Raw genomic sequence first — 17,224 nt, 5'->3', positions numbered from 1 at the left:
CCAATGTGTGGCAAAAACAATTATTATTATTATTATTATTATTATTACTACATATTATGTAAAAGAAATATTGGGTTCAATGCATAAAAAATATTGGGCTCAATATGTAAAAAAATAAAGGTTCAATGTGTCAAAAAAATTGGATTCAATGTGTAAAAAAAAAAAAAATTTGGTTAAATGTGTAAAAAATATTGGGATTAATATTTAAAAAATATTGGGTTCAATGTGTAACAAAAATATTGGGATTAAACTTTAAAAAATTGGGCTCAATGTGTAAAAAAAAAAAATGTGGGTTCAATGTGTAAAAACAAATTGGATTCAATGTGCAAAAAAATATTGGGCCCAATGTATAAGAAAAAGTTAGGCTTAATGTCTAAAAAAAATTGGGCTCAATGTGTAAAAAAAAAACCTTGGGCTCATAAAACAATATTGGTGCAAACTGTAAAAAGAAATGCATACTCTAATGTAATATTCGTTAAGACTAAGTTGATCATCATAACTTCCTCCTATTTTCAGTGAGAAAATTTGGTGTGTCTGCATTATAATAGGAAATTTAAAAGAAATTCAATTTAAGTAAAAACATTACGTAACTTCGAGTTGTGTCGAAATTAAAAATTCCAAAAGTGATCAAGCAGAAAAATATTTACAAGAAAAAATTAAATTTATCGAATACTGCATTTTTATTGCTTTCCTCTATTATGTTCAATTGTATATGACAAACTGACTTATCTCCCTTGCTTACACATTAGAAAATGGCAGATCGAGAATATATAATAAGCGCATTTTTTTGTAAAAAAAATAATTCTAACAGATCTCGATTATTTACTGATTTGAACATGACACACAATTACCTGTTTCACTTAAAATGTATTTTGCCATATGCAATTATCCATAATATAAATCTCACCTATCTATTTAAATGTATGTATGTTTGTATGTCTGCCTAAAACCTTTGACAAAGGCGACGGATTTTCAGGAGATCGGTATCATTTTGAAGCCCAACATCTCAGACGACAAATATCGAAAAATTGTCCCAAAACATTAATTCCTTCACCCTCAACTGGGCAGTTTTCTAAAAGGAGAGATCGATTTTTTTTTTTTTTGCAAGTTATTGTATTGGTTGGATTGACTTTGCTTAATTTTAATGTTACGAACTTCCGGTCGTGTCATGGAATAACGGGAAAACACCAGATTTCTTTCATTTTCTTTTCTGCTTCGCATCACGGGTTCGACCCTACCTTTTTTTTTTTTTTTTTTTGCTCAACACACACACTTCCAAACACCCGGGCAATGCGGGGCATCCAAGCTAGTGAAGCATAAAAAAATATTTGTGGAAAGGGAAGTAACTCTACAAGTAAATGAACATCAAAAAAGAAGTCATTCATGTCATTCCCCTGTAAGTCTTGCTAATGCCACATACATCAACTAGTTTATCATTCAATTACTTACCTGGCACATTTTCCTATAGGCAAGCAAGTAATCAGCATCAGTTATGGATACTGTAAACATCTTATACATCATAGTCCCAAGCATCATCATATTCAATGCTGTTTAATACTTTTAATTCTAATTTGCCAACTCAAAGATTTACATATGATAGAATTTGAATGCCTACTTAGGCATTTTCAATCTCTCTGTATAGGGGTTTGTCAAAGACTCTGACATAAGAATACTTCCTATTTAAAGTAAATCTTGACCAAATATTAAAAAAAAAAAAAAAAAAAAAAAAAAAAAATGGTGTACTGACTTCTCAAGCTATCCAGCACGTGTCAGGACATGCTCTCTATTAACAATGGCCAGTTTTTAAAGAAAAATGAAAAGTCGTAAACAATCAGAAACTCATAAAAATATGAATAAAAACAAAAACACATACTGGCAGGCCAGCACCGAAGATAAAAACACCCCCTCAACCCATTTATACCCCAGGCGAGAAAAGGTAAACAATGGTATAAACCTTACTATCTCCGGAAGTCGCACTTCAGCCATGACAGCGGCCAACCAGGCTTTGATGAAAAGGTTTTTGACGTCCGTATCTTCATCGTTTGTAGCAAGAAGCAACAAAAAATATAAGAGGCTTAAAAGGTCAGCCATGGTCTGTTGTCCAAAGAAAATGTTACTGTTTTGCTATCACTATTGAAAGTTTGAAATATGAAACACAGCATCAAATGAAATCCTGGCTGACAAAATAAAAGAACCTGGCTTCACTTTTACTGAAACAGATTTAAGAAATGCTTGATCAATTTCTTTTTCCTTAAAACGTATCAATCAGTACAGATGTAGCCCAATCGTTCTCGTGATCATGCCACGATAAATAATGCAAAACAAGTATCTTAATTCAATCAGTTACACTCTAAGCGTGTGTCTGTGATATGCTGTATCGCCCAAAAGTAGCAACCTTGATATTGTCTGTTGATCTGTCTGGCTGCATCAGTCTCCAGTGATTTACTTCTTGGTCTGATCTGCTCTCACCCAGCTTCAACTTCAATCTCCTAGATTTCCCTTGAGAACCTCCAAATGACTAACTGTCCTTGCCTGTATCCAAAATCCAACTGCCCACCTTGAAGATCAGGCCTCAACTAAGTATCTGATTGAACCCCCATCCCACATCAAGTGTCGTTCCTACTGTCCCCCTGACTCACAGTACCCCCCAATACCTACATACACATTGTCTAATCCTTAGTCCATTGTTCTCTACCTATCGGTCATCTTGCTACTTGTCACACCTTCAATTCAAACTTCACCCCTGATTCCTTTTTCTGAGTCACCATCCATTATTTAAAAAAATGCTATTTCATTTGTCACCCAACCTTTATCGTTTTCTACCCCTCAGCACTCAACGACTTCAGTCAAACAGTCAGTACAGAAACTTTTCATATTTCTAAAACAGGTTTGCGTTACATCAACACATTTCGGGTCATTTAATGATGAATCCTGTCATTTAGAGCAATAGTTATCGGCACGCAAGTCTTGTATGATTTTGTGAGAGGAGACCAAACTTAAATGTGTGGAACTTCCAGTACGCGCTCGTTAGACTCCAACGTTATGATAGAGATTTGTTTAAACAAATATGTCTGAAATGTGAAAATGTTTCAAAGTTATTTCTTTCAATTAAATGTCGATTCTAAAAGACACAAAAAATTCTAAAAGACACAGACCTTATGTTGACACTGACCCCCCCCCCAAATTTGAAACGCTTCAAACTAAAGTTTTTTTGTTTATCTCGAATTCATTCTTTCATCAATTTCTACTCAGAATCATGTGCACTTGTTCACTTGCAGCAGTACAATATCACAATGTAAGACTTGTTTAAATAAACTTATTACATTTATAGTTTAATCTTTGTGTTCAAATTAAAGCTGTGTTTCAGTGTGCAATTCAAAGTGAAATCGTCACAAACTCAGCAAAACAATCGATTTTATGTTATTTATGTAAATGTCATTCAAAACATTTTTGATAAAAAATTTAGTATTTTTATATAATATATAATTTTATATAAATTTAGTATAAAAAAAATTAGTATTGTTAAAAATATTTAGTATTGTTGAAAAAAAAATATTTAGTATTGTTCAAAAAAAAAAATTAGTATTGTTTAAAAAAAAAATTAGTATTGTTCAAAAAAAAATTTAGTATTGTTAAAAAAAAAAATTTAGTATTGTTCAAAAAAAATTTAGTATTGTTCAAAAAAAATTTAGTATTGTTCAAAAAAAAAAAAAAAATTAATGAGTCAAGATTGTGCTAAACTTGCACAACCAGTAAACTTGACCTCTAAAAATATCTTTAACATATAATAATCATTAAAAAAAAAAAAAAAACTTTTTCACCCAAAACAAGGCACATTGCCACTTGGAACATAAGGTGACCACTATTTGTGATCATGTCTAACAGGGGACTGTAGGGAGTTGAGCAGCAAGATATCTGTTCACATTACATTTAAACTTCTGCAGGTTAATACAGTCAAGGAAGTAGGGAGGGAATTCCAAAGTTTAGCAATATGAGGGAAGAAACTATTAGAGTAGAAGGCTTTCCTGCATCTAGTGGTCTCAACAGTGAAGGGGTGGGATTTTGCATTTCATCTTTTATTTTCATTTAATTTTTGTTGAAGACATTTTTTTCAATCTGATTAAATCTGGTGAATCACTCCACATAACGACGTTCTATCTAATCCCGAAAACTGTCATTCAAGTTATCACTTACCTTCATCATCAGTTAAAAAAAAAAATGACTTTAATAATTTCATTTTATGAAATGAAAAAGATTTAATTATCCTGCAGTTGCTTATCTCCCGCCCATGTCGAGATGATGTGACACAAGGTTAGAAAAGTGGGATTAGAAAAGACGATGCTTGAGAGAAAATGTATTCTAGCTTGCAAAAATAACCCCCATCAGCATTCCCTGGTAGGGAGGTGCCTCAAGTGATCAGGAATAAACTAATCCCTTCTCAAAGGGTGAGAAAGCAAGGTTTGGCGGATTGAACCTCTTAAAACTGCACAGAACACAGGATCTTATACCTCAGTCAACAGAGAACAAATCATCTTAACAATGGCTGAAACTCTGGTGACCAGGGTAGAAAACTTTGGGACCAGAAAACATCCGGTTGGAATTCTATTATTATGTGTGTTCAGATTTTATGAACATCCTGTTTATTACAAATTAAAAGTGGAGGAATTTCAGCAAGAAATGTTCCTCAGTTGTTTTTTGTTATTGTAGCAAAATTCAAAAACTGAAATATTGAATTTCAAGGGAAACCAATTATATCTACTGGATTTCTGTGTCGCAGTAATGAAAATATCTAAAAATTATGAAAACTGATTAGATAGAAAATTAATTATTAATGAAAGTAGTTTTCGAAAAAATTTCAAGTGTGCATATAAATAAAAAGAGAAGTAACTCGGTCCGTCTTCTTACAATAATGGTGGATGTCACACAATCATCTATTCGTACAAAGTACATGTTTTATATAATAATGCAGTATTATTTAACTAATTGTGATATGACAATTAGGTAGATAATATTGCTTATTGTTGAAATTGATAAAAACAGTAAATAATTTTTTTTTTTTTTTTTTAAACTCATTTTTTTCGGCTGCCAGATTTTGCTACAATTCCGAAGAAGAACCTGTTTCTCTTTGCAAAATTAATGTAACCTGTCTCAAATTTGCTAAGAGGATTTTTGGAAGGCGTCAATGGCCAGGGTTAGATGGCGTAACTAATTTGCACATAAAACTGTTTTTCCGATTTGTTAACCAACCAGAATGAAACTTTTGTGCCTGGAACCATTAAAGTAAATACAAACGAAAATGCAACAAATTGTTCATTTGTTTGGATGAAAAAAATTAAACATTTCAACTTATAAATTTAGAGGTTAAATGTTAGATATTAAAGTATTTTTCAATTTGGATTTATTTTCGATTCAGAATATAGTTTCAATGTTTGCCGTTCAGAGTTATCCCCCTTTGTTAAGTGGATGTTTTTTGTGGGTAAATGATGAAAGCTAGATGGTGCTGCTAATTAATTTGCATGGCAATTGTGTTTATCTTTTTTTAACCAATCAGAACTCAGCATATTTTTATGTGCATAATCTTTGAAATGTTAGGCAAAACCAGTTTATGTTGAATTAATGAAAAGCAAAAAAGTTTAAAATGCAATTAAAAAATAAAGAGGGCGAAGCTAATCTAAAAATTTGGTAGAAACTGTCAATAAAAAAATATTCATATAAAAATGCAGGAAAAAAAAATCTTTCAAGATTTAAAAAAAAAAAGGGGGGTATAAAAAAGTAGTCTTGTAGATTTTTCATGCAGGAAATGAGGGTGGAATAATGATGCAAAGGCACCAAATAGTATCAGAAGATTCTGTCAGTTATGAACAACAAAGTTGGAATCGCCACGAAGCAGATCAAAAAGTTTTTTCTTTTTCATGAAGATAAATAAGAGAACAAAAAAAAAAAAAAAAAAAAAGAATGAACGAAAATGCAAAAAGAATGAATAAAGAGAACGAATTGATGAATGAAAAAGAAATGAAAAACAATGAAAAGAAATACAGCAAATACAAAAACGAATGAAAATAAAATGAATTAAAAAAAACGAATGAAAATAAAATGAATTAAAAAAAAATATAAACAAAATAAAACAAAGAAAAGAAAACAACCGAAATGGAACAGACGAAATAAAATGAATGAAAAACAAAAAGAAAAGAACGAAAAACAAAAAAGGAACAAAAAAGAAAAGAGCACAAAATCGGAATGCAAACAATAGATACAAAAAAATAGGAAGGAAAAACAGGAATGAAAAAGGAAGGAATGAAAAAAAGAAACGAAAAAAGGAACAAAAATAAAACGAGCGAAAAGAAAAACTAAATAAAAGGTAAAAAATTTTTTTAAATGAAAAAAAAAAAAAAAAGAAAAGAAAATCATTAACAATTCTACAGTTACAGGAAAAAGGAAATATTTTAATAATTGGTATTTTTCTGTCTTAATGTGCCACATCTGTCAATTCTCTGTTCCAAGTCTTGAAAGTGTCTCACCCAACGGCAGACGAAAGGAATGGAGTGTATAAGAAAGGGCATGGACAATTTTTAGTAGGAAGCCGGAAGAAATTAAAACTCCTGGGTCAAGTTATGCCAGAGACAAAAAACGGAGGGGGGGGGGGTTCAAGTCATATTTTTTTTATCTTATACTTTCTTGTTTGAAAAAAAAATTCAACTCGCCATGTTTCCTTGAATGTGGGAACAATGGTCACACATTCAAACAATGGCGCGGGTGATACATTTTTCTTCTTCTCTAACAAGAAATTCTCTGCTGTTTTTTTTTTTTTTGTTTTTTTGCAAAGAGATTAAAAGGCCAAATGTAGAAAATGGCAAAGCGACGCCGATTCCATTTAATTGTCTTGCAATCAACAATTTTCTCTTCTAAAGAAAAGGCCACAAAAGGAAAGAAGGAATCTACTCATTTCATCTGCGTATATAACGATGGAAATGTTTTTTTATTCAAACTGAAGTGTAACAAGTAAAATGTTATTGTGTTTCAGAATTTGTTTTAGATAATTTGGATTTGCATTATTCTGACTACTATTCTCATCTTGGTTGTTATTTTTATGTGTTTTGTCTGATATAACCACAACGTGGTTTTAGGTGCGTCTCTTTGAACCCAGAAACCTTTGTCCAACTTAGAAATTTTGAACTGAACCTTTTATTTAATCTATGGTAGATTGTTCTTATTCTGTCAGCCACAACCAAGTAGGAAGTTAATTTTTTATATTATTCTTAGTTATTATTGATTGTAGTAAGAATTAAACCATCAACCTCCAGAAGACTGTCACAACAAAAGTGTTTTGAACTTAAGTGTGATAGAATACGAGTGCTATAGGAGATAGCTAGACATATGGCCGGGCACATCTAAAATGCGTCAATCTTGACGTTTAGACATGAAAATGTATTTTCAAATTTACGTGTGTCACACCAACAGACAAAACATCTTGCAGAGATACGTGGATAAAAAAAACTGATTTATATTAAGTGACATAAAAAAAAATGTCCATCATGGAATTTTTTAATAAAATTTACAATCCATTCTCCATATCTGATGTAAATAAAATTTAGTCTATGCCTAACTTGTCCACCATATTTCAGTCATGAATATCCAACAGTCTTTGTTTTATCGCTGTTTAATAAGAATACAAATGTGCATCTGCATTGCAAGCATACCTAGAAACAAAATGTACAAAATAGTCAATAACCCTGACCCCCCCCTCTTTTGCCGGATCATATCGATAACAGTGTTTATTCCTTACGATACTTTGATGGCCAAAACTTCTGTTCTTGCTGTAACAATTTATTTATATACTGAAATAATGTATGTATAATCATATTTGTTGCACTTCTACAAAGATGCGTGTTGCTAAATAAATATATACACTCTAACTTGTTCTGACCATTTTGACAATCAAACACGAAGACGGTTTTATAACTTTTTTATTTAATTATTATTTTGCCTGCAGGGATCATCGAACATATCGAGCTAACAATGTAACAATCAGGCATCTTTCTCTCTATGTTCATCAAACCTCTTGCTTTTATTGAAAAATTCTTTCTTTATTCCATCAGGTCATTATATGTGTACAAGTCTTCCAGGGTATTTTCTTTGTTCTCTTCTAACCTGGAATTTGTATGTGTGCACGATTCCTAAGTTCCTTTATCTAACAGCAGTGCGGTAGCTTCTGGACAGACAATCTTCTAATGAAGAAACGATGCCTTCTTGCAGAAATGAAATGCCATTATTCCTTCTGACTATCACTAACGTTGATTTTGTAGGAAGAACCACAAAATTGAGACAGAGACTAACTTTACTTTATATGTTAGATAAGACATTTATTTAATCTTATAAAGTAAAACTCTTTGTGCTACTAATTCTGCAAGCACTACTATCACTAAACATATTTAGAGTCTCAAAAACCATTGATCTTTTAATGGTGCTAAATTTATCCTGTAGACACCTTGTATCACAGGAGATAAAAATTAACTTATTCCACTCCCTCCCAGTTTTCTTCAACAGAAATAAAAAATATCTCAGAAATATATCAGAACGCCCAATCCCACATGTCCCTTAAAATGAATATTACAGACCAGATGGAAAGAACTACATGCAGATAATTTCCCCCTTTCTTTATCTGTGCCTAAATCAAAATGTAGATTCCATGAACAAAGCTTCTTTCTTAGAAGTGCACGGCTGTGGAACTCTCTTCTGTTTGCCTGTTTCCCACCTGATTACAACTTGGATGTCTTCAAGTCCAACATAAACAAATTCCTGATAAAGTGTCTCACTTAAGGGGACAGTTTATCAAATCTCCATTACTAACGATTACTACGATATTATCCAATCGATTACTGTACACACAATAAACCTTATCCCCGAGTGGCTTCCGGGCCTTGATAATTGGTGGCTACCATGTAAAAAAAAAAAAAATAAAAAAAAAAAAAAAATAGCTTAAATGTGATATTTTAATTTGTCCAGATTTCGTATATAGTATTATAGAGACATGATTTAAAAAAAAAAAAAAAAAAAAATGATGGACCTGTACAAGAGTGCCTAAACCCTAAAAATGTGTTTTACACCTTTTTTAAAAACTTTTCGATGATTATCTGAGATTACGGACTAAAGTATCATATTAACAGAAAAAATTTTGAAAAAAAAATGAAAGAAGGGTGTTTTTTTTTTGTTTTTTTTACATAGGCATCACCACATTATCAAGGCCAAGAGGCCACTCAAGGATAAGGGTTAAAGAGTGTACAGTAGAAATTGGACAATATAATAATCATTAGTAATGAAAATTTGGTAAATTTGATAACTTATATGGAACGGCTCATCAAGAACTTATTTACGTTAGACTTGAAGACAACCATATTGTAGTCAGCCGGAAAGCAGGAAAACGGAAGACAATTCCACAGGCGTGCAGTTCTAAGAAAGAAGCTTTGTTCATGGAATCTACGTTTAGGTTTAGGCACAGATAAAGAGTGGGGGGAATTATTGATAGTGTTTACAGCTAGACGAGTGTTTCTTGTGAAAGTTTGGCGAGGGGGGACAATAGATTGAAGCTCAGTCGAACACTTTCCATGAAAATAACGATACATCAGAGACAAACTCGCAACATCTCTTCTGTGAGATAGAGGTTGCAAGGAAGAGAAAAGGACATCTCCTACGAGGCTACGAAGTCTATTTTGAACTCTATCAAGGCAGGCCAAGTCCTTTCTAGCAGCTCCTGCCCAGATGTGGCAACAGTATTCCATCCTTGGACGTACCTGGCTCTTATATAGATAGAGAATAGCATCAGCAGTGAGATATCTACCGGATCGATAGAAAGATACGTACGTAATGTACTTGCAATAACCCTTATCCCTGAGTGGTTTCCGGGCCTTGACAAGTGGTGATCACTGTGTAAAAAAAAAAAAAAAAAAAAAAAAAAAAAAGATCCGACCATTTTTCCAGCGGCCTTGGCAACAGATTTGATGTACATGTTCCATTTAAGATCAGGAGTAATGGTCAAGCCAAGAAGCTTGTCAAAACTTGAGGCCTCCTGAAGACGAGAGCCATTCATTTCAATTGATGCCAGATGTGGATCAGAATGTTGATGATGTAAAGAGAGAAGCTTGGTTTTAGATGCATTAAAAGTAACCAGCCACTCCTTACCCCATTGTACTACGTGCTCAAGATCAGAGGAGAGAGAATTGGAGAGAACTTGGTCATTTACTGTCTTAGATGTGCTACCATAAATGGTAGTGTCGTCAGCATAGATGTCTACAAATGATGTAAGGATGTGATTTGGAAGATCATTAATGTAGATCAGGAAAAGAGTTGGGCCCAGGATGTTTCTTGTTATAACGTTCTACTACATTGCTACCTGGTTACCGTCCATTTCTTTACCGACGCGTCACATAATTAGAACCCCTTCTTAAAAGTCATTAATCTTTTCTTTTTTTTTAATTTTTTTCTGTTAGTATCATGCTTAAGTCTGTAATCTATGATAATCGTTGGAAAAAAACCTAAACGATATTTTCATTTTTAACCCATTTTTACCCGTTAAAAACTATTTTAACGGCTAAAGACCCACAAAAGAACGACCCATAAAAATACAATCATTTGAGGCTCCTAGCGCTGCTCTGCGGCTTTTAGTATCAGAAGAGATAGAGTTTGAAAATATGGGGGACAAACATAGTGAATTTTATAAATTAGATAAGCGTAAGAGGAGGAGAGAAGAAGATGACCTAAACAAATGACGCAAACAAAGAAATGTAAAATTACTAAACATTGTAATAAGAGTAGACTGGTGTTTGGGTTTGGTGTTGCGAGCAGAAATAAACAGAAATTTCGTCATCTACTAAATGTTTAATAAAAATTAAAGCAAAGAGAAAAAAATAATTATGATGTGCAGTTTGAGAATACATTATGTGTCGTGATTTCAAAAGTAAAAAAAAAAGAAAGTATTTTGCTGCCATCAGCTAGAATCGAAACCAAAACTGTAGCATTCAAAGCTGGTAACTTTACCACTGTACCAACGTAACATGCATCTGAATCAGGGATGCACTGATTAGTAAATTGGTCGATTACCGATTAATCAGTATTTAATAATTGGCCGATTAATAGTTTTTCTATTTATCAGCAAATTCGCATATATGTTGAATTACATCATGTGTTCACATCTTGAAGGAGTTTGTCTTTAGGTTTTCAATTTATCAGGAAATTTTGTTGTCATAAATGATACTAATATTAATTGAATTATATTGTAAATGAAGACAAATTAACTCCCTTTTTTGTTTGCAAGTGAACATTTATAGACATGCATCATCTACATCATATTATCAAATAACAGGCACGACGTGCTGTTAAAATGCAGACTTTTACATTTGCACTGAATTTGAGGCAAAAAGATGTAAGCATATGGAAAATTTCCTTCCTTTCTCGTCCTATTGAATTAACATCATTTTTTACTTAAAATCAAATGTCAAAGAAAATTTATTACATCATCTTGCAGTTTTCATGTTGAGGAATTGTACAGTAAATTGCGACGATGTGCAAACCGAAAATAAAGCATTCTTCATCAGTCATACTCTTGTTCCTTATTTTTGGACTCTTGCTAGCATTACAAATATATTTTTATTTTTCTGGTTTAGACGTTGTATATTTTATTGAAATAAAATATACAAAGTAGATAGACATAAGTAATTTAAACACATAAAAAATTGACTTCAACCATTTCGGCAATCAGTTTCTGCTGGAATTATTTTGATGGCAATCCCAAGAATACAACTGCTTGCAAGTTATGTGAAACCATCACACCAAATGGTGGCAAATCTACAAAAACTTTTACAATATGTTAAACCATCTTAGAAAAGTTCATCTAAAAGAAGCAAAAGTTGCAGACAAGAAAAAGAAACGCAATGTTCACGGACAAACATTCCAGAAACAATTGGTAGCAACTATGAATCTCCAGCAAAACGCCAAACTACTACAGAATCAATATTTTGGCCAAGAAGAAAATAGATATATATGACCATAGGTTACAAAAGATTCATTATTTGATAAGAGATAATATCTGATAAGAGAAATGATTGCTGTTGATATTCAATCATGTTCTGTAACATCTGACATTAGATTTAAAACGGTTATTGCAAAACTTTGTCCAAATTACAATATTCCATCAAAAAAGTACTTCACTGAAAAAATAATTCCTAATATATTTACAAAAGTACAAAAATTCAATCATCTCTTGATGAAATTAGCAGCATTTCTTTGACTACAGACATTTGGACAGCTGCTACAAATAATGCTTCCTTTCTGAGTTTGACAGGTGATTGGCTTTCAAATGACTGAACAGTGCAGAGCTGTGCTTAGAGTTGTTCCATTCCCTGGTGCACACACACACACAGGTGCAAGAATAAGTGAAAACCTTCCACTGCCACGTAAACTGACTTCAAAATATTTAAATGCACCACCTTCATCTGTGGAGAGTGAGGGGCTCTTTAGTACAGGTTGTAATGTGGATGAATCTGCGAGAAACAGGCTGTGTCCTGAGAATGGAGAAATTCTAATGTTTTTGTTTTTTTTGTTTTTTTTTATTATATTTTCGCCCCAAACAAGGCACATTGCCACTTTGATGTAGGGGACTACTACCAGCAAGATAGTTTGTTCACATTACACTTGAACTTCTGCATGTCAGTACAGTTAAGGAAGCAGGAAACAGGAAGAGAATTCCAGAGTCTAGCAGTTCTGAGGAAGAAGCTATTAGAGTAGAAGGCCTTCCAACATCTAGGGATCTCTACTGGATAGGGGCGGGGCTTCGCTGCTTGTCAGGTTTGTTGGAGGGGGGTTGTATTCGTCGAGGGGGTACAAGGGCTTGTAGTCCGTCAGAGCATCCATGTGATGTGACAGGGGCTTAAGCTTAGATAACAGTTCGGGACATATCAGGTTGGTGACTCTTTTGGACCCTGTCCAAGAGCGAGAGACTAGTAGCAGATGCACCAGCCCAAATGTGACAGTAATACTCCATACATGGGCGAATGGTGGCTTTGTAGAGGTACAGGATACTTTCAGGCGCAAGTAACTTTCTAGCATGGTAGAGAGAGCCTACCTTCTTCACAGCAGCCTTGGCAATGCTCTCAATGTATCTATTCCAACTCATGTTTCCTGTGAATGTTAAGCCAAGGAGCTTGAACGAAGTACTTTCAGGTAATGTATCTTTAGCCATAACTATTAGTGGTTGGTATGATTTCATGCAACTATTAAAGGAAACAAGTTTTGCCTTGGCAGCATTGAATATTACTGTCCATTTTTGACCCCATTCCACTAAAGACTGAAGATCTTCCTCTAGGGTTTCTGGTATTACCTTAGATATGTGCTCATTAGTTTTCCCCCCACGTGCCTGCCACCATTAAGATACGTGTGGTGTCGTCAGCAAATATACCCATCTCAGAGACAATTTTAAAATACTGATACTATGAGAGCAGAGGAGGCAGGCAACAAGAATAAAAGAGGAAGTAGAGCAGCAGCAGGTGCAGAACTTCTTGTACTTTGTAGTTGGTTTGTAATTTCTTTTTTCTAATCTAATTGTTTAATTATATTCATTTAAAAATTGAAAATTGTACTTTGTAATTTTATTTAATAAAGACAAAAAAAACATAATAATGGCCAGACACTTAAATGTTAAGTTAAATTTGCAGTTACTATTTTAATGTGTCAAAGCTATCTGACGAGTCATTTGGCATTGATAGATTGGTTTAAATTTAATAGGAAAGAGAAAAGTAATTAATCGGCTGATTAATTGACAAATCAGGCAATTACAGATTAATCAGCAGAGTGGATCATTAGGCTGATTACCTGCCGATTAATCAGTACACCCCTCATATTAACTGATTAAAAATAAAGATGAATGTAGAAAATGTTTAATGATTTTTTCAATTTTGACCCATTTTTGACCCTCTTAAAAACTATTTTAACCTTAAAAACTATTTTAACCTTAAAAACTATTTTAACCCCTTAAAAACTATTTTAACCTTAAAAACTATTTTAACCTTAAAAACTATTTTAACCTTAAAAACTATTTTAACCTTAAAAACTATTTTAACCTTAAAAACTATTTTAACCCCTTAAAAACTATTTTAACCTTAAAAACTGTTTTAACCTTAAAAACTATTTTAACCCCTTAAAAACTATTTTAACCTTTAAAAATATTTTAACCATTAAAAATATTTTAACCATAAAAACTATTTTAACCTTTAAAAATATTTTAACCATAAAAACTATTTTAACCATAAAAACTATTTTGACCTTAAAAACTATTTTAACCTTAAAAACTATTTTAACCAGCTAAAGACCCATAAAAAAAAATGGTTCATAAAAAATACAATCATTTGAAGCCCCTAGCACTGCTCTGTGACTTTTAGTTTCGGAAGTGAAAGAGTTTGAAAATATGGAGACAGACAGATATAGACTTTAGATTAGCGATGAGACAATTCTAATATTTGCCCCTGAGTCCAATACAATTACTGATTCTGATTCTTTTTAAATTTCTAAATATAGAGTTGTTTTCTTTTTCGTGTGTGTGGATGAGGGAAGTTAGGTTAGAAAAAAAAAAAAAAAAAAAATTTAATGTGCATATATTTTCACAAACATAATATATTTGTGGGATTAATGTAAATAAAAAAAAATAAAATAATTTTTATCAACGGAAAATAGGCACAATTTTTTTCTGATTCCGATACCCCAAAAAGTTAAGAGTTTTTTTGATTCCCAATTTCAATTAATCGTCCGAACATTAATATATAGACAAATACAGAATAATCAACCAATCAACGATAAGCTAACATGCATACAACGTGCAAGACTATTAATAACTGATGCAATTGTGTCATGCTGCATATCTGGTTGAAACCACCGTTCATCCCTCACACTTATATCTTCATCGTTTGCCCAAAACTTCTTATTGACCACCAGGCAGCATTCCGTATTGCAGACGATCTTCTGGTGGAATCGCACCATCTTGGAATCGCACTCAACTCATTGGAATGACTTTAACGATCATCTCATTAGTAGGAAATGTGACGCTGAAGGTTTGTCGTTGTAAAACGTTCGCAACAGATACTTGTCTAGCTACAACAACTGCCAACAATTTCCGTCATTTTCTGTGCTTAAAACTAAATAAAAATTCCATGAACAAAGTTTCTTTCATTGAACTGTCTGTCTGTGAAATACAATAGTGTGATGCTGCTTCCCAGCTGACTATAACATGGACGTTTTCAAGTCTAATATAAATAAATTCTTGTTGAACTGTTCTATTATATAATTAAACCATATCCAAGTTCACCATTACGGATCATCATGGTGTTGTTTCATTGTCTACTTAACACTCATTAAACCTTATCCTTGAGTGGGTTTTGGGCCTTGATAAGCAGTGACTTCTTTACCTGAGTAAACATTTAAAAAATTTTAATCACTGAACAGCAATAAAACAAAGACTGTTGGGTATTCATAACTGAGACCTGGAGAACAAGTCAGGCATAGACAGGATTTTATTTGTACTAAATTGGATTGCAGAAAGGATGATGAGGTTTATTAAAACTTCCATGGGTGGCATTTTAAGGGGTCATCTTTTTAAGGGGTCATCTTTTTCATTAAAAGATGATTTTTTTTCTTGAAGAAATTAAAAAATAAAGTCTATCATGCCCTTCTCTCTTTTTGAAAGCTTTCGTTAAAACATTTTATTTATTTGTGCACAGTTATCCTCATCTTTATAGTTGTTGTTGTTGTTTCATCACATTTCAGCCAACTCATCCTCTGGCCTTCTTTAGGTGAACACAAATTACTCATCTCAGCAGACCCTCACATCTAATTGGTAATTTGCCTTGTTTGAGTTTAATATAAGTTAAACATAAACGTCATTTTCAGCAAATTTTTCCAACCTAACTACTAAATAGGTTTATTTTTAACTATATCTTATCCACCTGACGATAGTTCAAATGGTAATGAATAAGGTTGGAGTGCTAAATGTTTTGGTTTCGATTCTAGTTGATGGCACCCAAGTCATATTTTTTAATTTTTGAAATCAATACTATATATTGGGTACAATATAATAATCAATGGAGTATTAACTCTATGATAATAAATATGAAATCTTCGTCCCAATAATAAAATAATATACCATTCGATACGGACCCGACAATGGAAGACCAGATAAAAATGAAAAACTTGGACATATAAAACCAAAAAATCCAATCTTGATCATCCTTCAGGGCCCATGGTGCAGTGGATAAAGGTGTTGAATCTCTATGGTTCCAGGTGAGCCTTTACTGAAGATAGTGGTTTCAATCCTACTTAAAGCAGGTCAGACATTTAGTTGACCAAAATGTAGTGAGACAACAACAACTATGGAAAGCAGTAATTACTTGGGATACAGTTATGAGACTCAGTATTCCTATCTCATTATGGTTAATCACCTGAAGAAGGCCAGAGGATGAGTTGTTCGAAACATGGTAAAACAACAACAACTATGAAGATAAAGATAACAGTTCGCAAATGAATAAATATAAAAATTACTCATCTCAAATGGTTCCAATAATTAATAATAGTAAAAAAAAACAAAAAAAACGTAAAACATTTTTATGCTTGGAATTTTATCAACCACAAGAATTATATAAGGGCACCATCTTATAACAATGAAATTAATTTTTTAAAGTCGTTTTACTACTTTGCATGTGCAGCTGATGTAAATGTTACAAGATTCAAAAGTCGACAATAAAAATATCATGAAAGTCTCGACAATATCACGAGCGAAGAAAAATAGAATAGAAAAAAGGATGAAGACTGGGTGATACAAACCTCAATAAATGACAATAGCAAAATGGGCCTCCATCATGAAATAGCCTGTACAAGATGCGCGTGCTAACTATTGCTCTATGGCAACGTTCCCTGCTGGGTTTGGTTAAGAAAAAAGAAAAAACTTGAACCACAAAAACAAAACAAAACAAACCAAAGAAAAAGAACAAAAAGAGCATGAGTCATTTGTTAGGCATGAAAATCATAAAAGGGGGGGGAAATGATTTTGATTGCATTTTGTTCTATTGGATGACCACCTCCGTCCAATCCCAGCAATGGAGACATTAATACAAGCCACAATACTTTCTGCAATCAAACCGTATTTGCTACAAATTAACTTATCTTTATTCTTTGACATTCCCACCAAGTT

General features: G+C 32.8%; 1 protein-coding gene across 29 annotated transcripts in view; it reads right to left on the bottom strand.

The window, feature by feature from the left end:
• LOC145301788 (uncharacterized) overlaps window positions 1-17,224 on the bottom strand; it is a 533,649-nt gene that overhangs the window by 16,120 nt on the left and 500,305 nt on the right. For 20 of the 29 annotated variants that reach the window (XM_080144599.1, XM_080144601.1, XM_080144608.1 and 17 more), the window contains one exon: window positions 16,858-16,950. The exons of 8 other annotated variants lie outside the window; for them this stretch is intronic. In XM_080144599.1, coding sequence (XP_080000725.1) covers window positions 16,858-16,950 — 93 coding nt within the window. The remainder of the gene's footprint in view (window positions 1-16,857; window positions 16,951-17,224) is intronic. One more of the 29 variants, XM_080144602.1, reaches the window with a different exon arrangement.

Source organism: Euprymna scolopes, chromosome 2, assembly GCF_053919585.1.
Source record: "Euprymna scolopes isolate OS-2025 chromosome 2, ASM5391958v1, whole genome shotgun sequence".
Taxonomy (NCBI): domain Eukaryota; kingdom Metazoa; phylum Mollusca; class Cephalopoda; order Sepiida; family Sepiolidae; genus Euprymna; species Euprymna scolopes.
The sequence above is the reverse complement of the archived record's forward strand: the minus strand, read 5'-3'. Positions and strand labels throughout refer to the sequence as shown.